The sequence below is a fragment of the Gracilinanus agilis genome, chromosome 1, assembly GCF_016433145.1.
Source record: "Gracilinanus agilis isolate LMUSP501 chromosome 1, AgileGrace, whole genome shotgun sequence".
In the NCBI taxonomy this organism is placed as follows: Eukaryota; Metazoa; Chordata; class Mammalia; order Didelphimorphia; family Didelphidae; genus Gracilinanus; species Gracilinanus agilis.
Window position 1 is genome coordinate 55747482 of NC_058130.1, and position 23838 is coordinate 55771319.

Sequence of the window (23838 nt, forward strand, 5' to 3'; positions counted from 1 at the left end):
ATGTTGGGAGTATGAAAGGAACCGAAGGTACCTTGAAGATCACTACTTTGTTCAGTCAGGTAAAAGCCAGTGATATTTGAGGAGCTCCCCCTTATGTTGCCTGCCTCAGTCTATTGGCTAGGGATTGGGAGGGATGGAACTCTCCTCACTATGTAACAAACTTTGATATTTGTTGATAGTCAACCAGAGATCGTACCCTGGACCAGCAGTGCACTGTGAGCCGCCCAGGCCTGGCCATGATCGCAGGTTCCCTGGCAGTAGAGCTTATGGTTTCGGTCTTACAGCATCCAGAAGGGTGAGTGAGCTTTTCTGCAGACAAGGGTTTTATAGACATTTCCCTTCAGCCTAGGAGGGAGAGAGCTTGGTTTTTGTTAGCTTGACTTTTCTAAAGGTTTTTTTAATCCTTACATTCTGTCCTCAAGAAATCCACTCCAATTTCTCTCCCAAGGGAAGAGATTCAGATACCCTGGGACCAACAAGAATATATGCTATTGTGTCAGTATTGCTAATATTAAGGACCTCAAGTGCTCCTATAAAGCCTGAGGGTGAAGGAATAGCTGGGCTGAAAGATTGTGGTTCATGTTTGCCTGGAATCTGTGTTTGTAGCCTGAATATAAAGGATACATACCCTTTATTATCATTCCTTCCTAAAATTTAAAAATATGATAATACCATTTTACCTTCAGACCATTTTGGAGACCTCTAGGGGTTTTAATTTTTCTATTAGTGTCTTTTGATTAAGAAAATGTATGGTGACAGAGAGAGCTACTTTGTATTCAATAGTGCTTTATTTTATTTTACAAATGAACTTGTATTTTATTAATTACAATAGCATTGACATGTTTTGAAGAATGTCAATAGATGACATAATATATGTATACATACATATTAAAGGCATTATCATATTCCCAAGGTATGTTTCCTTTTTAATGGATATTCTTAATATTACTGTCTGCCCCCTGGGGTTCCATAACCTCTAGGTTGAGAATCCTTGGTATGTGTTTTATTGTACAAAGATGGTATCAAGTTTAAGTAGGACTTAGGCCATCTATGATTTGTCAGAGAGAATCTACCTGAATTCAAAAGAAAAACCTCAGCTTCAGACTTAGAAACAGTCAATTAAAAATGAGAAGATTATTGCATTTAAAATGAAGTGTGGTTATTATCATGCATTGCATTGTTTTTAAATCTCTATAAAGATTTTCTTAACACATTGGCAAGATTGACCTGCCATATCACAGATAGACAAAGCAGATTGCATTTGAGCCAACACTCATAATTGGGCCATTTACTATGATGAGTGAATTCTAGGAAAAACAAATTTTCATAGTCTTTTACCCCAATTTTTATGAAAGTCCCTGAAAATGAACAAGTATCCTATGATTGAGGTGTGGGTCAGGGCTTTTTCAAGTAGCTAAAAAAAAATGGATTAGTTCTAATTCTCATTAAGCACTAACAAAAAAAAATCAGGATGAGTGCAGAAGCTATTCATTAGGCAATGGTTGCATGGGTTGGAGAGGTTCAGGTAAATGAGTAGCTTTTCTGTCCCAATCTTTTTAGTTTAGTTTTTATTTTTTAAAATTTATTCCTCAGCCTCCTGATTCAGAGTATTTTGATTTGAGAGGATGCTGTTAGTTTATTCCCCTATTAATCTGATCATCCCTCCAGATGATGCTTTCTGTTGGTCATGAGTGAAGTGAAGGTCTTTTGATACATTTCTTTAGTGGCATAAGCCATGTGCCATATTTTTTAGGGGAGGAATGATTCAGGGTTTCTGCCTACTTGGTGTCCACAAATCTATTTCTTTTTCCTCTGGGGAGTATTTATATTATCAGTTTATGAAATGCGGGATTGAAAATCCTTTCAGTAGTAGACTTCTCTTTGGGGTCTATTTATGCTGTGTTTTAAGAAAGATGATTTTTAAACAAGGCCATTTGACTGGGGAAGAACGAGTTCTTCCCTGCTGCATATAAAATGGTCACCCTTTAAAAGTCACATGGCTCACCTCTTGGATCATCTTCACATCTGTTAAGTATAAACTGTTACCGTTTGAGTGGCTCTGATTATTTCTTTTTCCCAGGGGCTATGCTGTTGCTAGTAGCAGTGATGACCGCATGAATGAACCTCCCACTTCACTTGGGCTTGTGCCTCATCAGGTTAGTGATTTGGAAATAAAGTAAAAAGGTTGGACCTGAGCCCAGTGATGCAAGAGAAAGGCGATTTGGGTCATTTCCAGCTATTCACTTTGGCCCAGCCCAAACTCCAAGACCAATTATTGTCCCTTGAGGGTGGGAGTGGAGAACTGCCTCCAGGGAAAGGGGATTTATGACCACCTAGAAGGTCTATTCTAGATAAAGAATTCATGGGAATCATCAAAAAAAAATTACTTATGTGACTCTCCTGATATTTAGCACTTTGACTCACTTATCAAATATAAAAAAACTATTCTAGCAGAACCTAACTTTTCCTGGAAGTGTAAACACTGAGAAGTCTGTGGTGTGACTGAAAAGTCCTCATGTCTTTGTGGAAAGTAGATTTGGAAGGGTCTTGTAAGTAGCCTTTTGGAAGGGTCTTGTAAGTAGCAAAAGAAGCCTTTTGCAGGGCAAAAGAGAAAGTTCCAGTAAATGTTGTATTGTCTTTTCTGTTGACCCTTCTGCGATGATCTCAGATATGTAAAGGAAAAAATTTCTCTTGATTTTTGTGAATCACGTCTGAATTCAGTATTTTTTCAAATAAAATTTTATTGATATCTTTTTTAATACCACCTCTTTTTCCTGTTGTATTACATTCCCTCCCAGAGTTCCATCTTCCGTAACAAAAAAAAAACTAAAAAGAGGGAAAAGAAAAGTTCAGCAGAACTAACCCATATAGAGAAAAAGAATTCGTCATTATGAGCAATATTACATACCCATAACCCCCACCTCTGGTACCTTCTTTTGTCTCTCTTTTTTTTTTTTAAGCCCTTACCTTCCGTCTTGGAGTCAATACTGTGTATTGGCTCCAAGGCAAAAGAGTGGTAAGGGTAGGCAATGGGGGAGGTCAAGTGACTTGCCCAGGGTCACACAGCTGGGAAGTGTCTGAGGCCAGACTTGAACCTAGGACCTCCTGTCTCTAGGCCTGGCTTTTGTCTCTTTTTTGAGACCAAGCTTGATCATCATCATTTTATAGCATTCAGTTTTGATTAGGGTTGCATTTGTCTTTATTTTTTATATTCTTTCCATTTCCATTATTGTATATATTGTTTTCCTGATTCTCTTAAGGATTCAATATAGATCTTTTCATTTACTCTGAATCCATTTGTGAGTAAAATTACTGAAATAGGTCATTCCCATTGATCCATTCCACTCCAAAGCAGCTATCCCAAGGCACCTTTTTATTACTTTTATTAGAGCCATTGTATATATTGTTCTTCTAATTTTGTTTACATTACATGTATCTGGCCATGTTTCTCTAAATTCGTCATATTCTTGGTTTCTTGCAGAGGTATAACATCTCATTTCATTCATTTGTCTCATTTTGTTAAACCTTTTCCCAGTCTTAGGGTACTCATCCTGTTGGTAGCTTTTTGTCACCACAAAAAGTGTTGCTATGAATTTTTGTTATATATGAATCCTTTTGTTTTGTCCTGGACTTCCTTTGGGGTACATTGCATCATGTAGTGGGGTTGCTGGGTCAAAATTAGTAACTTTTCTCAAATAATTTAAATCCTTTTCCAGAAAGGTTGGATCCAATTCACAGTTCCATCAACAACAGTCTATAAGTCTACTTGACTTTCTTCAACTCCTCCAACTTCTATCACTTTTACCAATTCAGATGAGATGAGTTGAATGTTGCCCCTTCGTTTTATAGAGACAGGAAGCAAGATTGGAGAGAGGGTGTGACTTGATGAGGGTTTATTCATGAATTAGTGGCAGTGAGGATTACAAGCAGAGTTGCCTGTTTCAGACAAATCTAGTTTATATACACCACATCACCTCCTTAAGGGTTGGCTTTGTTTAATAGAAAGATGCTAATCCTGTCAAATTTCTTCTGCAAACATATTTCAAGTAGGACAAACTAGATACTATAATTAACATTTAAGTCGATGAGCAGATAAGGCACTGACCCTTACTCCAAGGTCTTATTTCAAGGCACCTTGCTCGTTTTGGCATGCATTATTTCCCCTTGCTGGTGACCTTAAGAGATGTGCCCTCATCTTTACTTTGCAAGTACTGACTGCAAATGACCTTAATTAAATTTTCAATCTTAGCCCAACACTAGTTTCCTCCTTTCTGTCTTCTATGTTAAATTACTATAATTACAAGTTTTCTCATGACCTCACCCAGAAGGCAGAAATCAAGGTATCATCAAAATTCAAGAGTCCTTATTTTCAAAGTATTATAGCAGCTAGTCTTACTTAGTGTTATTTGTCCCATTGAGCTCCATAGTGATTTGCCATTCGTTTACTTCCCCCTAGGCCTTGTTTCTCCCTTTCTTGTTTCTGAAGGATTATTTTAGAAATTGGTCATCGCTTCATTTGGCCTTTTTAAAGATTGAAGACAGGCAGCCATATATGGAGAGGGTTGTAGCACTTGTGTAATTGCTTGCTTATGTTATTGAAAGATTTAAGCTTTTATTTTTAGCCAAGCTCTAAAAGGAAAGTCTACAAAGAACCTTATAAATTAATCAAGCGTTTGTGTCTTCATTTAGGACTTAGATTTTTTTTTTTAAGTAGAGTTCATTAGTTTATGCAATTGTTGTGATTAGAGGAACATCATTTCCACAATAACACTGAGCTGTGTTGCAATATTTTGATCCAAGCTCAGTATTTTTTTTCTACTTTCCCTGGGTCTTTGGGACAAATGATTTCCTGTTAGAGAGGTACTTGTTATCTTCTTGTCATGTACTTTATGTACAATATGGCCATGGATACAGTATAAACAGCTTTGGTTCTTGGGCCTCATTTGTCTTTTTCTTGAAAGATTGCTGACTGTGTTCTGTGGGGATGGGATGTTTTATAAATAGTATCTTCTCGAGCTAAACGTCACAAGGGCCCCAATGGCTCATTGTGTAATTTGGGTAAAGTTTCTTAGTTTCTCTAGGCAATAATTCTTCCATATTATTAACAATACTTTATGTTTATGTAGGGCTTCATAGGTCACAAAGTGCCTTCAAAGAATTGTCTCATTTCATCTCCACAATATCACTTGGAGAGTAGTTAGTTAGGGCAGGGATTGTTATGCCCATATTATAGCTGAGAAAATCATACAGCTACATTATAGAAGAACCAGGACTTGAACTTTTGTCTTCTAGTTCCTTATTTTTCCCACCATGCCATGCCGCCTTTGGGACTTAATATAAACTCATTTGTAGGTTGATCAAATGGGGAGAGTTTTAATTTAGGTTCCCAATTTAATGAAGTTAATTTTATTAAAACTTAATAAGTAGCAAAGCAGTTAAATCAAGAAAAAGAAATGCACTGCTCCTTAGACTTTGCTCCTCTTACACAGGCATTAGATTATTAATACAGGCACTAACAGAGAGAGATTACTTTCTACTTAATCCTTTCTTCAGGATAATTAAACATGGTAGCAGTCATCACATACCCCCTTATAAACCGAAAATTCTTGTTTCCAAAATGTTATCTTGTTCTGGCTCTTGGGGTATAGCTGGATTCCTGGAGACCAGAACATGCTTTTCATAGCTTTGGTGAGAATTTGTAACCCAAATGTTAGAATGCCTATTGATGAATTGCTCTCAATACTCATGCACAAGAAGTCAAGTTACAAATACATGCTCTGACACCCTTGTAGACTATTGAAGGTTCCTAAATGTGACTTGGAGGAGTAGCTCCTGCACATGTAGTTTCTTGCAGTCATCTGTGAGGGGAATACTAAGGGCCTGAACAAGGATAATAGAACTGAGTAGGGGGAGCAGAGAGAAGGGGACAGATTCAAGAGGTGTTGACAAAGGAGAAATGGCAAGGCTCAGCAACCAACCAGACGTGGAGGAGGAAAGAAAAAGAGTCAAAGATGACTCCTAAATTTTTGATACTTGGTACCTGGGAAGATGGTGCTATCAACAGATGTTATGGGTGAGGAGAAGAAGAGGAAACCGTATTAGAATAAAGCTTCGATATCCCCTATTCATCACATATAGGTACAGCATGACACCAGCCGAAGAGGGCTGAAATTGGAATCAAGCTGGATTTGAATCTCAGCTTGATCTGAGACCCTGGACAAATTCCTTATCTTCTCTGGACTTCAGTTTCCTCATCCATACAAGGAGAGAGTTGAACTAGTTGACCACTCAGGTCCCTTCCAACTCAAGATCTAAGGTCCCATGATTCTCTGAGGCAATGGAAATATAAATGGTTATAAAAGATGTAAACTGACAGTTTTTGAAGAAACATAAATTGTTAATCATTTGAAAAATTGTTCAAACTCTCCCAATTAGAGAAATACACACTAAAGGAACTTTAAAATACCATCTGACATTCATAAAACTAGTACTATGGTAAAATTCCATTATAGTAGGCTTTAGAGAAACAGGCATGCTGTTACATTGTCGATGATGCAGTGAATTGATGCAATCTTTCTGGAGGGCTCTCTGGCAACATGCAGTGAATTACAAAACGTAGTCCCTTTGACCCAGCAGTCCTACAACCAGGACTATCTTCCAGACTTAGCAATATCTTCTGATGTTATTAAGAAGGGGAAAAGTCCAAGTATCCCAGGATTGTTGTTAAACTCAAATGAATTAATTTTTAAAAACCCTTACCTTCTGTCTTAGAATCAAGACTATATGTTGGTTCCAAGGCAGAAGAGCAGTAAAGACCAGACATTTGGAGTTAAGTGACTTTCCCAGGATCACAAAGCTAGGAAGTATCCGAGGCCAGATTTGTACCCAGGACCTTCTGACTTCAGGCTTGGCTCTCTATCCACTAAGCTACCTGTCTGTTCCAGCAATGGACTGGAGTAGATGATTGCTAAAATCCATTCTGGTTCTAAATTCTGTGACATATTGCAAACTAAAAATGATGAATACGAAGTATTAGACCTGTATGAAGTAGTGCAGATACAAGAGAACAGAGTCATAAAAAGGCATACATATAAAGCTTTATTTCTGTATAAAAAAGCATTGAACTGTACCAAACAAAGCTCAATTAAAAAAAGACAAAATCTTTTAAATTCACAGATAGAAAGAAGACACAGAACAAATGAGATTTCTTATTAAAGTTTATATTTTTCTTCTGGTATACTTTCAGTTTTACAACTCTTTAGTTCTATTTTAGGCATGATTCTCCCCACCCCTAACCCCATTTTGTTTATTTCTGTTAGCAGTTTTAATTTTATGACAAAAATGTGTTGTTTTTTTTTTTAAGATGGAGGATAGTATTTAGGCTAGAGGGCTGTCTGATATATGGTTCAGTCTTAATTTAAGGTAGAGAACTGGAACTAGACAGGAAGAACTTTTTGTTTCCACTTCCTAGAAGGAACTGAGAGACAAAGGTCTATAGGCTAGACTAGGATGGAACTAGAAAGAATTAAGTTCTAACTGAAATTCTAAAACTAGTTATATGACTTCAGGCAAATTATTTAAACTTTCTGCTTCTTGGTTTCCCAGGCAGCAAACTATGAGAATTAGCTAGATGACCTCTGTTTCATTCCACTCTTTGATTCAGTGGATTTAGTTCAAAGGCTTAGGTCATTCTTGGAAAACAAGGAAAAGCCACAGCTGATAAGCAGGGTCTAGTTTCTGAGAATGGGGGTGGGAGTAGGTGTGTGGGGGGGGGGCAGTGTAAGAACCAAGGAACTAGGGAATCTCTCAGCTGGACCAGGAGAGATTTTTTTTTTTAATTTTTTAATTTTTTTTTATTTTTAAACCCTTAACTTCTGTGTATTGACTTATAGGTGGAAGAGTGGTAAGGGTAGGCAATGGGGGTCAAGTGACTTGCCCAGGGTCACACAGCTGGGAAGTGTCTGAGGTCAGATTTGAACCTAGGACCTCCCGTCTCTAGGCCTGGCTCTCAATCCACTGAGCTACCCAGCTGCCCCCGTGGACCAGGAGAGATTTTGCATGGAATCTGAGGGCAGTGACTTTTGTTTTTGTCTTTGCATCTTCAAGTGCTAGGAGAGTTCCTAGCGCATAGGAGGCACACAAATACTTTGAAATATAATATAGAAGAGTCATCACAACTTTTTTATTTTTAATTTTAAAACAACCTACAAAAATAAAAATGTGGATTCTCTAGATAAAACCTTTAAACTGTTTACATTTGATTAGGGAGTAAATTAGCAAGAAATTAACTTTGTTAATTTATTCTGAAACCTTTTTGCAATCCATTTGTATATCTACAAAGCAGTGTTGCTTTTCTTATGTTTTATATATATAGTTATAATCTATTTGTATTCTTATCTTTCCGACCTTGTTTTGTATCACTCCCAGTCCTTTTGATATTTCTTTGCATAATTTACATATTTTTTATTTATTATGACACAATGGCATTCTCTTAAGTTAACATAGCATAATTTATCTGACTATTCTCTAGTCACCGGACATAGATTGTTTGCAGTGTTTCAGTTTCCCAGATATGAAAATGTTTCTGTGCAGATGCTTCCTTCCCCCTTTTGATAATAGTCCTGTCTGCATAATGACAGCAAATATTTATATTATGCTTTAAACTTTGCAAAGCACTTTAAATTTAACTACAACAACTCTGTGATTATCTCCACTTTACAGATGAGAAAACTGAGGCTGTGGTTGACTTTTAGTTTGTAGCAATGGAATCACTGAATCAGAGAGCACAGTTAGCTTTGTGCCAGATTGTTCTCTAAAAAGGTTTATTCCAATCCATGTTTCCACTAGTTGTCTACTGGAGGGCCTACCTCCCCTTTATGAAGTGATTTCTGAGGTCCTTTCCAGTTTAAAATCCTTGAGCCTGTGACTTCTTGGTTATTTTTGGATTCACTCAAGAAGGGGGATAGTTACCTCCTAAAGTAGTCCGAGGCTTATGGAGCCCTAGCAAAATTCATTAGGGGGGCTTGGGAGAGGAGATTGGGGAGACCACTAAGCAGGAAGAAGGTCTGTTGATCAGCTAGTGAAGGCTTCTGTATACATCAGGAGATATCCCTAAAGGATTTATGCATGACTTTTCCAGTTAGGAAAATTGATATATTGCAAGAATCCAAAAACATTGTGTGATTAGCTGATGAAACAATCCTGGCTAAAATGTGAGATCCCACTTATTCTCATAAGAAAAAAGTTGGAAAACTGAATTGAAATTCAGAATGGAGGTGAGCAGGGAATTTGTTGGGATAGAACTAACTGAAAGAATGCCAAAGAATAAGTCAAGGGCTGACTTAATTCTCTTAACTTTTCTTGAGATGATAGGTGAGGCCCAAAGCCAACTAGATCTTGGCTTTTCTCTCCATTACTGATTTAGTGCTTTGAGAAAAGGTGGAACAGTGATCCTAACTGGTGCTGTTTTGTGAAGGAGGGAGCCCTGTGGTTTGCTTGCCATTGTGCAATAGCAAACTTTTCCATTTTAGCCTTAAACTCCTCTCTTCAGCCAGGATTTATCTTACATTGGGGGTTGGTTTGTAGTAATGTGAATTCCAGGCCCCTAGAAATATTGCCATATCTCCAAGAAGTTGCTATAAAGTTAAGTCAGCAGGTTACAGGTGTGTGTGTATGTATATGCGTGTATACGTGCATACATGCATACTCATACACACAGACACACACACACACAGACACAGACACACACACACACACACACACACATACACACACACACACACACACACATATATACCTGTTCAGGTAATTTTATTTTTTTCTTTTGAATTTTAAGTTGTTTCAAGAGGTAGCCATGGACTTTGGTCTTAGACTGCTAGTTCTAGTTGTCATAGCTATAAATACTGTCAAATCAGGTATAAAAAGCAGCAGGAAGGTTAATTATATTTATAATTATATAATTATATTTATATTATATAATTATATTTTCTCTTTTCCCATTTCATTTGTTTTATTAATTGATAATCAAAGGTACTTGGAACCTGTCCAGGTACTGATATTTCTGTTCTTTATCTGCCCCTTCATTTAAAAAAAAAATTTGGGGGGCGAACAGGGTTAAATGATATGCCTACAGTCTACCCAGCTAGTAAGGATCTCAGGGCAGAATTGAACTCATTTCTTCCTGATTCCAGGCCTGGCACTCTATCTATTGTTACCTTTGTTTCTCTTCATTTTGCTTTCTTTTCTCCCTTCTCTCTACATCTATCCCACTCTCTGTCAGGCAGGCAGAACAGGCAGTTGTTAGTGTTCTGGAAACTGAGGCTGAGCCAGAGAGACTCAGTTTTTTTCCTTTGGTATGAGGAAGGCCTTGGCTCTGACACTTGAGCTTGGGGTTTCTAACACTCAGCTAAGCACTCAACCACTGGACAGAAGGGTAAACTCTGGCCTGACCTTCTAGTGGGAACCTGATGAAGTTAGGAGCTTGGAGGTGTAGAGGAGAGGTGATTGGATCTGGACACTCCATGGGTTTCTGTGATCCCCATCTCTCCCAGCTTCCTTTCCTCCTTTTCCTTTGAGTCTCTTTTGATGGTTCTTTATCTACATCAGTTAGCACTGTGATTTCAGCAGCCTCCCTGGGCTTAATTATCATCCCCATTCAGAGAACTAGGATGTGTTTAGGTCTAGCTCCTGTCTCTCTCCTGGGCTTCATCCCCAAAAGCTGCCGTTTGGACATTCCAGACATTGGGTCTCCCAGACATCTCAAACTCAACACATCTGAAAGACGTGTTTCTTTGAAACTCTCCCTTCTTCCAGGTGTCCTTTCAGATCCCTCCTCTTAGCTCCCTGATGTGATCTTTAACCCCTTACTCTGCTTCAACTTACACATCCATTCAGTTACCAGACATTGTTTTTTGTACCTCCTATCCCCTACCCCTTTCTCTCTCACTGTATAGCCACTGCCTTAGTTCAGGCCCTCATTCCCCCTTGCCTGAACTATTATAGTAGACTGTTAAATAGTTTCCTTACTCCAGCCCATTCTCCATTTAGCTAGCAAAATGATTTTCTTAAAGTACAGGTCTGACCATGACATTCTTCTAATTTACCAAACTCCAGTGGCCCTAATTTGCCTCAAGGATTAAACAAATACCTCTGTGTGGAACTTAGAACCCTTCACAACCTGGTCCTGACCTGCTAAGCACTTCACTGCTTTCATATACTTATTATTCATGAGTGCCCATGGTCTATCCAAACTGGCCTTTGCTGTTCTTTACACACCATGTGCCATCTCAGCTCTGAGTCTTTGCAGTGGCTGCCCCCTGGGCTTGAAATCAAGTATTCCTTTTCACTTGTGCCATTTTGAATACTTATATAGACTCATCTCAGTGAACACCTCCATGAAACCTTTTATGATTTCTCCTCCCTCCTCAGCTTTTTGTGCCCTCCCTCCTGAAATTACTGTAGTCTTTATATCCTTATTTATGTGCATGCTAAGTCCCTCTATGGCACATTTCTTAAGAGCCATGACTGACCCATGTTAGTCTGACTGAATGATTGATTTGGTGACTTGCTTTAGGAATGAAGTAGGTTTTGAACTGGGCCGAGATAATTTCCTCCATGTATGCCGTAAGAGAGAAACCTTTGAATCTTGGGTCTGACTCTGCCATTAAGGACTTGCGTGATGTTGGGCGATTCCCTTAACGTCTCTGAGCCTCAGTTTTCTAGCTGTAAAATGAGGGCAATGAAAGGGATGACCCCTGTGGTCTCTTCCTGGCCTAAATTCTTTGGGCAGACAATACATAAAGAACCATCTACTTAACACTCTTTTTTTCTTTTGTCTACTCCTAACTATTGACTTGCCTGACTTTGCTGAGAAGGAGAAATAAGGAGGCACAAAGGTGGGGGATAGATGAACATAGGAAAGCTGAAGGAAAAACTGGATCCTTTTTTGAAATGTTTTTCTGTAGGGGCTGGATTTCCATTTAAATGAGGACACATCCAGGTGGTATAATCTTTCAAGCACTGATCTAGAGTCAAAAAGACTTGAGTCCAAATATATCCTCAGATGTTTTCTAGCTGTGTGCTTTGGGCAAGTCACTTGACCTCTGTTTGCTTGTTTTCTCAGCTGTAAAATGAAGATGATAATAATACCTACATTCCCAGGTGGTTGGGAACAAAAATGAGATAATATTTATTAAGTGCTTAGCACAGTACCTGATACATAGTAGGCACTACATAAATAAATGCTATTACTATTATCATTATAAAGTTTCTTAAACTTGCACACATTATCTTTAGTGTCCTGTGCGCCACAGCCATTTATTAAAATTATTTTTTTTTAAAGACTGATCTATAGTGTGCAATTGCCATGCGAGCATCTGAATGACCAACTCCCTAGAATCTTACAGACAAGGCTATACAAATCTTTGTAGAGGGAGAAAGTAATATTAGTTCTAGAGAGCTTTCCAAAAAAAACTTTTTTTTTCCCCCCTCTCTTCTTCCCCCCCTCAGAAGTGACTTGGTCTTTTAGGGAGGGATTTGAAATTCTAGACCCTTTCCAGGCTAATTGCCTATGTGCTACTCATGAGCTCAGTCATGACTATGGCAATTATCTCATTGGCTTGAGACAAACCAAAACACCATGGGTAAGGAAGATCAAAAAAAGACCAAGGCTGAAAGACTTTCAATTTTTTCCATATATGTACATTTTGTTTTTCAGTATAACTGACATGTAATTTCATCATCATTGTGAGCACCTTCTGTTGGTTTGTTAACTAGATCTGTAAATTTCATTGGTGTAAGAATAGGCCCGTCTCCAAGGCAGTTCAACACCAGTTTGGCAACTTAAAGTTTTATAGCTAATGTATGTCAGAGGCAGGATTTAAACTCGGGTCTTTTTTGTGCTCAGGCTTCCTCTTTCTGTCCAGTCCGCCACCTCTCCTTTCCTTTGAGAATCTTAAAAACATTTTAAATTTACTTTTTTGTATCTTTTGTTCTTACCACATTCATTTACAGATGGATCCCTTCTCCTTTCATTATCCAGTGCTCTAACCAGCACATTGTGTCTCTGCATTTGCAGGATACCACATTTATAAGGTTCAGTGATGAAGGGAAAGAGGAGCATCTTTTTAGCTCTTCTTTGGAGCTAAGCTTGGCCATTCAAATGATATTCAATGATATGTAACTGAAAGACACTTCAATATCTATAGTCTTTATTATCTACTTAATTATAATTAACCAATCCCATTTGGGAGGGAGGGAGAGCACAAGAAATATACAGTAATGTGGGGAGGGACAACCAAACTCATCATTTCTACTTTTGAAAGTAGAAACCTGAGGCATAGAGACAGGGTGAATTCTCAACCCAAGCTTCTCAAAAAGGGGGAAACACAAACTCCTTTCCTTTAGTTAGAGTTCTGTTTCTGTTTAGCTGGGCTTTAAAATACCTAGATCTGGGGAGAGAAGAAGCTTCTGCAATACTATACCAAGTTCAGATTGTAAAATGGGAGCTGGGAGGGAAATTACTGTTTGAAGAAAGATTACCAAGGGATGAGTCATAAAGGAGAGTTGATAATGATATGGTTCCATATTGGGAGTGATTCATGTGAGCCGCCAGATCGAAAATAACAAGAACTGAGAGCTCGGGACAGCTGGCAAAGCCTATATAGATAGATGCCTTCTGAATGCTGTTAATTGGTTTGGTGAAACACACATTAGGTGAAATAAGGTGCAGGTTCCCAGGAACAGTGCACAGTGACTGAGTGTTGTGCGAGGTTTCCCATTGGGATGAAGTTAGTTTATGGCAATGTTATTTGGAATGCGCCGTTAGGAGTCTTTGCTTAAAGTTAAAACTTGTGCATTACCTTGCAAAGCATTCTAAAGGTGCTAGGAACCTGTTAAGATTCTGTAGACCACAGGTTCTTAGCAGTTCTTGTGGATGGAGGAAAAATCTTTATTTCAATAATTGGTTTCCATTATAGAGCTCTGTATTTTATTTTTCATTTTAAACTTTATTATTATTTTTTTAATTTTCTAATTAGCAAAAACCAGTTTTCTTTCTCTACTCTTCTCCACTGGAGAGAAAACAAACCAAACTATAACAAAAAAGAAAAATAAAATCCTTGTAACAAATTTTTATAGGCAAGCAAAACAAATTCTACCGTTAAACATGTCTAAAAAATCTGTCTCATTCTGTACCCTGAGTCAGTCTGCATTTTATTTTATGCTTTGAAAAATCTCATTCTGAGGAGGGATCCATAGGCTTCACCAGACTGTTATGTGAGGAGTGGATGCCACAAACTAGGTTCCGAAGTCCTGGCATACAAAGGACCGCTGCTGTCTGTGGGTTTTCTGGAGAGGAGCTTTGCATGGCTAAAGAAGGGCTCAAAGACACACTTGGGAACCCACTCCTATATGCTCCTTAACTTCTCTATTTCTGAGTACCAAATTAAGGGAAATCATGCAATGAAAGACGCCAGAGATTTAAAGGATGGGGAAGACATGAATGAAATAGGTGTACATGAAAGGAAAATTTGAATTGTAGACTGTAGACAAGAAATTTGTTGTATGTAGCTGTTGCATTTGTCTCCCTTTTGGTCTGGACCATAGCAAAACTTGGGTACCTGATACATCCAAAAGGACTGATGCTTTACAGGCTTTGCAGGCTGCTCATTTGAGGAGCCTCAGGAGAAGCTTTTCTATTTTGTCTTACCTTAAGGTACTGTAGGCCTGCTTTTCTTAGCTTTGTGAATCTTAGTGTCCTTGTCTTTGTTGTTAAGCTCTGTTCCTTCTGAGAATTTATCATCTCTTCCTAATAAAGTCCTTCTACAGGGCACTGAGTTTGCAGAGATGACCTAATAAGAATATTCTCCTCTCCTCTTTTGTTCTCACCCTCTGTCTCCATCTGTTTCCCTCTCTTCCTCCCATTTTCCCCTTCTCTTTCTCCACTTCATCTTCACTTCTCTCCCTCCTTCTTGTTCTTTTCCTTTCTCCTCCTTTCTTGTCTCCCTGGCTCATTTCACCCTTTTCTACTCCCCTCATTTTTCTCTTCTTTTGCTCTCTCTTATGTCTCCCTCCTCTGGCCCAACCTGAATTGTTTTAGCAGAGGCATCTCAGGCTTTTGGGTACATACAAAAAGTGGTAAGCTTTCATGATGACTATGTCTGCTTTTTAATTAAAGTGAAATACAGCAAGCTTTGCTACAGAAGATAAAGCCTCCTGAAAATAAATATAAAAGGCTATTAAGACTCTTAATTGAGGCACAGGGGATTCTAACTAATCTTTCAATTCCAACATTCTCTTACATCCTTAGCTGCCAAATCCTTTCATGAGATTAATATTTCTGTGGGCCCCTTAGATTCTTATTTATTCATGTTCGGTGTCCTACACTGAAGTGTTGCATTTTTTTAAACTTTAATTTAATCTTCAAGTAAATGTTTTATCAGTGCTCTTTTTAACATTGCTATCAGTCCCCCTTCTACAAGAATCCTCCTAACCTTTCTTTGGAACAAATATATGTTCACAAAACCCAGCAGTCCTTTGGCTATAGCTGACCATGGAATGCCTCCTTCTGCATCTGCAGCCTACTCCACTCTGCCAAGAGGAGGGAAGTGTGCCCCATTCTCAGTCCCCATTGCCTTGAGCAGAGCTCTCCATGTCTTTCAGTTTTGTTTTCCTTTACGTGATTGTGGCCTTTGTATAAACAGTTCTTCTGGCTCTGCTCTGAGGCACTGAGGCCTGAACATAATGTTTCTACCCTGCCCTTCTTCTGGCAACCACCAAGGATTTGGTGTTGGCATCAGAAAATGGCCCATGTGGTGCTGAGATGTGAAACTGAGAGACTGTCTTATTTCCAAAGATGTATGATCATCATTTCTAATGCATCATTGGTCATTTCTAAAAGATACAAACTCCATTTTTAAATTTTAGATTAAACTTGGGACTTTTTTTTTTTCATGTTGCCAACTATATTAAAATGTTATGTTAATCACTTCCTTCAAGTATATCTTTCCAAATAGGGAGTTACCACAAGTAATAGAATGGTTTGATATTTGCAATAAGCAAACTCATAGACTTAAAAAGAAGTTTTTTTTTTAACCCTTCATTTCTCTTAGAATCAATATGAGTATTGGTTCCAAAGTAGAAATAGTATAAAGGCTAGGCAATTAGGGTTAAGGTACTTGCCCAGGGTCACACAGATAGGAAGTGTTTGAGGCCAGAATTGCCCTGAAGTAGCTTCCAACTCCAGACTTGGCACACTATCCATTAAGCCTTCTAGTTTCAACTTGGTGGTTAATAATAATAATAATTGTAATAGCTAGCATTTATAAGGATTTTAAAAATTTATAAATAAATCACTTTTTTTTTAAACCCTTACCTTCTGCCTTAGAACCAGTATTGGTTCTAAGGCAGAAGAGTGGTAAGTGACTTTCCCAGGGTCATACAACTGGGAAGTGTCTGAGGCCAGATTTGAACTGAGGACTTCCCATCTCTGGACCTGGCTCTCAATCCATTGAGCTACCCAGCTGCCCCCCATAAATAAATCACTTCACAGATATTTTATCCTCACAAAAAACCTGGGTGGAAGGTGCTGTTGTCCTCATTTTACAGAGGAGGAAATGGGAGTGACTTAGCCAGCATCATACAACTAATAATTGTCTGAGGTTGAATTTGAATTCAGGTTTTCTTGTCTCCTGGATCTAGAGCTCTAGTCACGATGCCACCTAGCTGCCAAAAATAATGTTAGAGACCAACTTTTCCAACTGCTTCATTTTACAGATTGAGAAATGGCAATATGTAATTAGCCAAACTCAGAAGTGAGGCAGGTGCTGGTCCATTGGGGAAGGTACTTTCTCTTGTTTGTTTTTGCTTTTTTAAAAAGTTCAATACATTCCTGCTGACTTTAGCTCTAAAAAAAAGATTAGGTATTAAAGTATAAAAAAAGTTAGAGGTTGTCCCTTCCTCAGTCCTTCCCTGAGAGCTATTTTTATAATAAGGAACAAAAAGGAAAAAATGGGCATCAAAGCTAGCCAGTAATTAAGATTTTTGATAAATCCAGCTTTCCAAATTTATATTCCCCACTCTCGCCCCATGAAAAAGGATGCTTTCTCATATTGTATGGTTGAGCACATGACATGTGGCAACATTAATTGACTTTTTAAGAGGGAAGTATTCAGGGGTTGAAATCACATGTGTTGGGTACTTAACTGGTGGGCCACATGCAGCCCAGGACACTCCAGCGTGTGACTCAAACCAGTTTAAAATGTAATTGGACAATATATAATAGAATAAATAATATAATAAAACAGATAAAGTTATATTTTAAAACAAATATTACATTTACAAATAAGTCAATTTTCAGCAAAGGGTTCCTTACCTACAGTTTAGTGCCTCCTTTCCCTTTCTATTTGAGTTTGACACCACCGGCCTAAATCACTTTTTGTAGTCATTAGATTTTCAAACTTATTTGTATTGGATTTCCCCTTTTAAACTTTTTTTTATCCTCTCAAATCATTTGCAGGCAAGAGTTTTATACTCCAGATGGTGCTGTTCCCTTACTTATCAGCAATAGCTTGCATTTAAGCACTTTGCTGAGCATCTGCCTTATGTTAAGTCAAGCACATACAGAAAAACTTAATGGTAGAAAAATATCAAGGTCACCAAACTGCCACCCCCAAAGGGATTACAGTACAGTGCTCTGAATTCACCTTTGTTTTCTGAGGGATTAATGGGAGGCTGGGCTGCCACATCTGGCCAATTCCCCTCCTTGGGCAAACATGAAACTTGGATTTGGGGGATATGTTCATTGTGGTCTCAAGTGAATTTTTCTTGTTTTGTTTTCAGATCCGTGGGTTTCTGTCAAGGTTTGATCACGTCCTTCCAGTCAGCTTGGCCTTTGACAAGTGTACTGCTTGTTCTTCCAAAGTAAGTCATTCAGAATCTAGTTGACTTTATTGACCATGTACAGTGACTTTTACTTGATTCTCATATCACCTCTAAATATCACAAGAGACATGAAGCCAGCTGTGCAGGGCCTTTGGATGGGGAGGAGAGAGAACAGGCTGAGGGTATCTGGAAAAACTGGGGCTCAGGATCTTCTCTTTTTCCATCTCCTTAAGTTCTTTGACCGGGGCAGCTGGGTGGCTCAGTGGATTGAGAGCCAGGCCTAGAGACTGGAGGTCCTAGGTTCAAGTCCGGCCTCGGACACTTCCAGCTGTGTGACCTTGGGCAAGTCACTTGACCCCTATTGCCCACCCTTACCACTCCTGGGCCAAGGACGGTCCCTAGCCCGGATGAAAAAGGAGGAGGGTTGGGCGTGGGGCTAGCAACCCCACCCTGTAAAAACTACATCTGCTGGGGGCAGCTGGGTAGCTCGGTGGATTGAGAGCCAGGCCTAGAGACGGGATATCCTAGGTTCAAATCCGGCCTCAGACGCTTCCCAGCTGTGTGACCCTGGGCAAGTCACTTGACCCCCATTGCCTACCCTTACCACTCTTCCACCTATAAGTCAATACACAGAAGTTAAGGGTTTAAAATTAAAAAAAAAAATTAAAAAAAAAAAAACTACATCTGCTAAAGAAACTGTAACCTAAAGTAGGGGCAGCTGGGCTAGCTCAGTGGATTGAGAGCCAGGCCTAGAGACGAAAGGTCCTAGGTTCAAATCCAGGCTCAGACACTTCCCAGCTGGGTGACCCTGAGCGACTGCGTTACCCATTGCCTACTGGTTGTGGCCCTATGCTCCTAGAATGGAGTCCCAGGATAAAAAAAAAAAAAAAAAAAAAAAAAAAAGCTCTTTGACCAACATTGTTCTTGCCAAAAAAGAAACCATCCTATATAGACTTGGTTTATGGTGTCTGAATAAAAGACTGTATTTCCTACCTTAGATCCCTTTCAGTTATTGGAGCCCAGCAATTTTATTCCTGGCTTCAGCTTCTCTAGCGTGACTTCTTCCCCCTTGGTCTGACTACCCCCAGGTCTGTTGTGTGTATTCCTCAAAGGATGGGGTGCCTATACAGTTTCCCCCCTACTTGTCTTTGTGTAGTAAATGAAAAGTAAACAAAGATTACAGTTCTGGGAGGCAGCCAATAAAAGGGCCCTTTGGCTTTGATCTTTCTAAAAAGGCTCTAAAAATAGAGCTGGGATGTTGTTCACGGTCATGGAAACTGACTGATGTATTTTTAGACCATAGTTATGGCAGGTTTTAAAAATAAATAGTCTTTAAGATACCGTCTCTTTTATTTTTACACCCATACATATTCCATACATGAGTACCTTTTGGGCTCCTTTTCAGACAATCTATCACTAAGTGATTTCAATAGGACTTTTTGGATTGATGATCCTTGATGGATCCAGGTCTTTACATTGGAGCATTATCTGAAATTGGGCTGTGTCGGTGTTTCCTATTATGACTGGGGCTTGTTGGCCATGCCCACATGCCCCTGAATTCTAGCTGTATTTTGAGGGATGTAGGGAGGGAGAGAGGTTAGATTTCAAAGACAATTCCCATTCTTTAATCGAGAATTTTCTCTGCCAAATTCTTGGGCCCTAAATGTGAGAGGCAGTCTCCTGATGGATTTCTAGGGAAAGTTTGTAGCTTTACTGCTAATTTAATAAACACAAAACTGGAATCAATTCAGTTTTGGTGCCAAGGAATTCACAGTACGATTCTTCCTCCTTCTCCTCCCCAGTCTCTTGTGCTTTGTTACTGTGTTCTACTTAACTTGGATGCTGTATTTTTAAGATCTGAGCCATTGATAAGCATTGGTTAGGGCTGATTGGGTGCCAGTCACTGTGCTGAGTTCTGGGAATACAAAGGAAGACAAAAACACATTCCCTTCCCTTGAGGAGCATTCTCCTAATGAGGAAGACAACCCAGAAATATCTTAGTACATACATTATCCATATGTAGAGCAGATACAAGGTCATCTCTGAAGACAAGGCACTGGTGACTAAGGGGATTGGGAAAGAGCTCCTTTCCTGAAGCAAGTAGAATTTGAGCTGAGTCTTGAAGGGAGCCAGAGAAGCTAAGAGGCAGAGAGGAAGAGGGGAAAGCATAGCAGGGATGAAAAACAACCAGTGCAAAGTCAAAGTGGAGAGATGGATATTCTGTTCACAGAACAGCAAGGAGGCCGAGGTAGCTGGGTCCTAGAGTTTATAGAGGGGAGTCTAGTGCTGTAAGATGGCTGAAAAGACAGGATGGGGCCAGTTTATGAGGAACTTTAAATGCTGGGGGATGAGGTGAGGTGGAGATGGGGGGGGCATGCATTTACTTAGCATCTACTATGTGTCAGGCATTGTGCTAAGCACAATATCTCCATTTGATCGAGAAGATTCTGTTGGATCCTGGAGGCAGTAGGGAGCCATGGAGTTTGTTGGAAGTTCAGAGGGGGCATACCACCTTGGCCATAGAGAGGAGGACAGATTGGAATGAGGAGTGACTGAAGAGGCAAGAAAACCATTTACCAGGTGACAGTTGATGAGGCCCTGAACTAGGGTAGTAGCTATGTCAGTAGAGATTTGTAGGTAGTTGTGATGAGCTGGTAGCAAATGTTTAACAGTTTTTCTGAAAGAAAAAAAAAAAGTGTTTTTTTCTGTCTTTTGGGTTTATATTGTGGTCATTTCAACTTCCATTCTGGATTGAACCCACTCTTGTATTAAGAAAAATAATTAACCCAAAATACCTGACACAGTGACCACATAGGCAGTATATACAGGATGCAGTGCCTCTGCTGTGAGAGGTGAGAGAGATCTCAGTATCTGTTCTCTGGCACTTCTATTGGTTTTCAGTTTATTCATTTGTCCTTTTTTTTGAAAGTGACTTTTTAATTTATGTGGTTGTATATTGTCTTGTATTCTTCAATTCATCATATCTTACTGTATGATATTCCATTGTATTTTTATGCTAAAGGTTTTTTTAGCCATATCTCCCAGTGATGGGTACCCATTTTATTTTTCATTCTTAGCCACCACCAAGAATACTATTATGAACTCTGATCCAAACCCATATGTATTATACCTTTATTTCCAATTTTGCTTTTCAGTAGCTTCTTCAAAGTAGCTTTTTTACTCTCCCAGTTTAGGACTCCATGGGTGTCTACGTGCACTTTTGCCTGTAGAAATACAGGCTTTTGGATTGCCTTCTTTTAGAGGAATACATCTTACTTTCTTTGAATGGCTGAGCTAATAGATTACAAAAGAGTTTAATCGCATTAATTTTCATAATGAAATGTGCCAGAAGTGCTAGAAATTTACCTAGTCTTAAATAGCTCTTCCTGTACAGTGAAAGATAATTGAGTTATTTTAAAATAGGATGAAAACACTCTCACATTTTTTTTCCTTGTTATATATACTTCTAGTAATGTTTGGCCCTTTAGTTTTTACAAAAGAATCCAAAATGATACCTCTCAACAGAGTTGATGAGATGAGTTCTAGTCTTGAAACAGAGAAGCATTCTTTCTATCTCACACTTATGGTAGTCAGCATTAAATTAAATACAGGTATCACTTTTTTGGTTCTAACAAAATGCTTTCCTCTTGGTGGTCATTCTAAAAGAGGCCTGTTTTACATAAACATGCTTGACGATTTAATACAAACTGACTTGGATTTTAGCAACTCTGCTATTCCCATAGAGATCGCTTTTCATGTGGTTGGGGTATTAAGTTTCTTTTGTGCTGAAAAGATTGCTTCATTGGTGCACGTATTTCCTTACAGTAGAAAAAGGGTTTATTTACTTGGCCAACTTATTCTTTATTAGCTTAGGAGAATGTCATTCCATATTATCTGCAAACCTGATACAAGTACTCTGACATGACAAATCTAATTATATTTCCATCATTCTACAGGATGTAAAGTTTTCTTTGTATATATCACAATTTTTTTTCATACTGATTCATGTCATACATAGTTTTCATTGTTTTAGGAGGATTCTTCCAAGCTAAAAATGCCCATTTTAAAATCTCCCATGAAATAACTTTTTGCTTTGGCCATTTTCTTTTTATCTGCACGTCTGTAGTAGAAGAAAATCTCACTTCTTGATTAAGTTGTTAGTATGGGTAGAGAAAGGGCATCGATAGGACATGCTGCCGACTTATGTGCTAGAGTTTCTGTTTTTACTCATTGCTCTAATTGTGATGAGAATGATACATTTTTTCTTGGGTTCATCCCCCCCCCCCTTTTCTTTTTGAGTCTGTGATTGGATTGGAGGCATTCTTATCCCATTTGCTCCTGACTGACTTTTTGATTTAGTTCATGTTGGCTTCACAACTCTGAGGACACTGGAGGTGGTGGTCAGGAGTGGGTCCATTCTGTATCAGTGTTTGTGTGGGGCCTCTCAATATTATGAGGTCGACCTTCCATTCATAATTTCAGAGGTCTTCAAATTTCCATTCAATACACTTTGAGTAAATACCTACTGTGCGCTAAGTGCTGAGAATACAAAGTTAGAAATGAATCATTGCCTGTCCTCAAGGAACTTATGTACTCTCTGAGCAACTTGTAGCAATATATACAAAATAAATGCAAGGTCATTATTTTGGGTTGAGGCCCCTAGCATCTGGGGAGATTAGGAAAGGCCTCATGTAGAAGATGGAACTTGAGCACAGTCTTGAAGGAAACAAGGGATCCGTGATAAAACTTTTATTGTCTATGAGGCTTTTAGAGTCCAGAAAAGGAACCTAAGGTCACTTAGTGTAATGCTGCAAGTTGTTACTACTGGGATGTAAAAGTCTGAAGCCAATAATTCCATGTGGTATTGCTAACATTTTCTCCTCACCTATATTTTCCTTTAAATAATTTTTTTTCACAACTATGTTTCATATGTCCATATTTTCAAGAATACCAGCAATTTCAGCCTTCATGCTATAAAAAGTGAAGTAAGGCAACTTTAAGTGATATATCCAACAAGAAACTTGTTTCTAAGACCCAGGAACCCATCCAGAAACTTTTTCCACAGATTATTAAAGTGTAGTGGAGAAGTGTCTCAGAGGAATTTGCCTGAGAAGTGTTTCTGTTCTTGTTGCACAACTTTTCCACTATAACCTTTGTCTGTGATATGGAAGGAACAGCCTGTTAAGAAGCAGGGAGTTGCTGGTCTTCATTTGCATCTCACCTGGGACTTGCCTGTTTACTCCACAGATAGAGCATGAGAAGCCGAGAAACCCAATCTCAAGACTTTCATAAGTGATTAGCAGTCTTAATAATATGCCTATTCAGCTCTTGGACTTCCCATAAGATTGACTTTTCTGTGTCAGGGTGGGTGGATCGCATTTAAACTTGTTTGATGGGGATTGGTTAACTAGCTCTTGGGGGGTAAATGCCAGCCTGGAGCCGACTGATAATTTTTATTCTTATATTGGTTATGACTTGCCTGTACTTTTACCATTTGGTCTTTATTTAACAAATGAAGTCATCAACAGCTTCACCCTTTTCCTGTCTCCTTTTGTGGCCACTTAATAAACATAGGACCATAATTTTGTTTTGTCAATTAAACTCTCCCCTTCAAAACCACTGTCCCATGACACCAGTAAGAACAATTCTCATTTCTCCAACTCTTTAAAGTTTATGAAGTTCCTTCTTTTCCATAGCCCTGTGAGGTAGAGTGCTGGTGTTAGGGTGCAGGGGACCTAGAGATAGGCAATTCAAACCTTGATTTGACAGACTGTTAACAAGCAGTCCTAGGAAGGTTGACACATATACTTGTGTGGAGATGGAAGGAAAGGCGCTATCCCACTTAGTGCCTTTTCAAATTCAGGGTGTTCCCTGAGCTTGAATCCTGTGTACTTAATGTAATGCTTAAAGCTGCAGTGGTTAGTTAGAAATTCCATGTAAAGCCCTTCTTCCTTCATG

At 38.9% G+C, this 23838-nt stretch overlaps 1 protein-coding gene across 1 annotated transcript in view; it reads left to right on the plus strand.

Moving 5' to 3' along the window:
• ATG7 (autophagy related 7) overlaps nucleotides 1-23838 on the plus strand; it is a 248572-nt gene that overhangs the window by 61294 nt on the left and 163440 nt on the right. The window contains exons 15-17 of the mRNA XM_044665944.1: nucleotides 180-295; nucleotides 2081-2156; nucleotides 17839-17919. Of these exons, the coding sequence (XP_044521879.1) occupies nucleotides 180-295; nucleotides 2081-2156; nucleotides 17839-17919 (273 nt within the window). The remainder of the gene's footprint in view (nucleotides 1-179; nucleotides 296-2080; nucleotides 2157-17838; nucleotides 17920-23838) is intronic.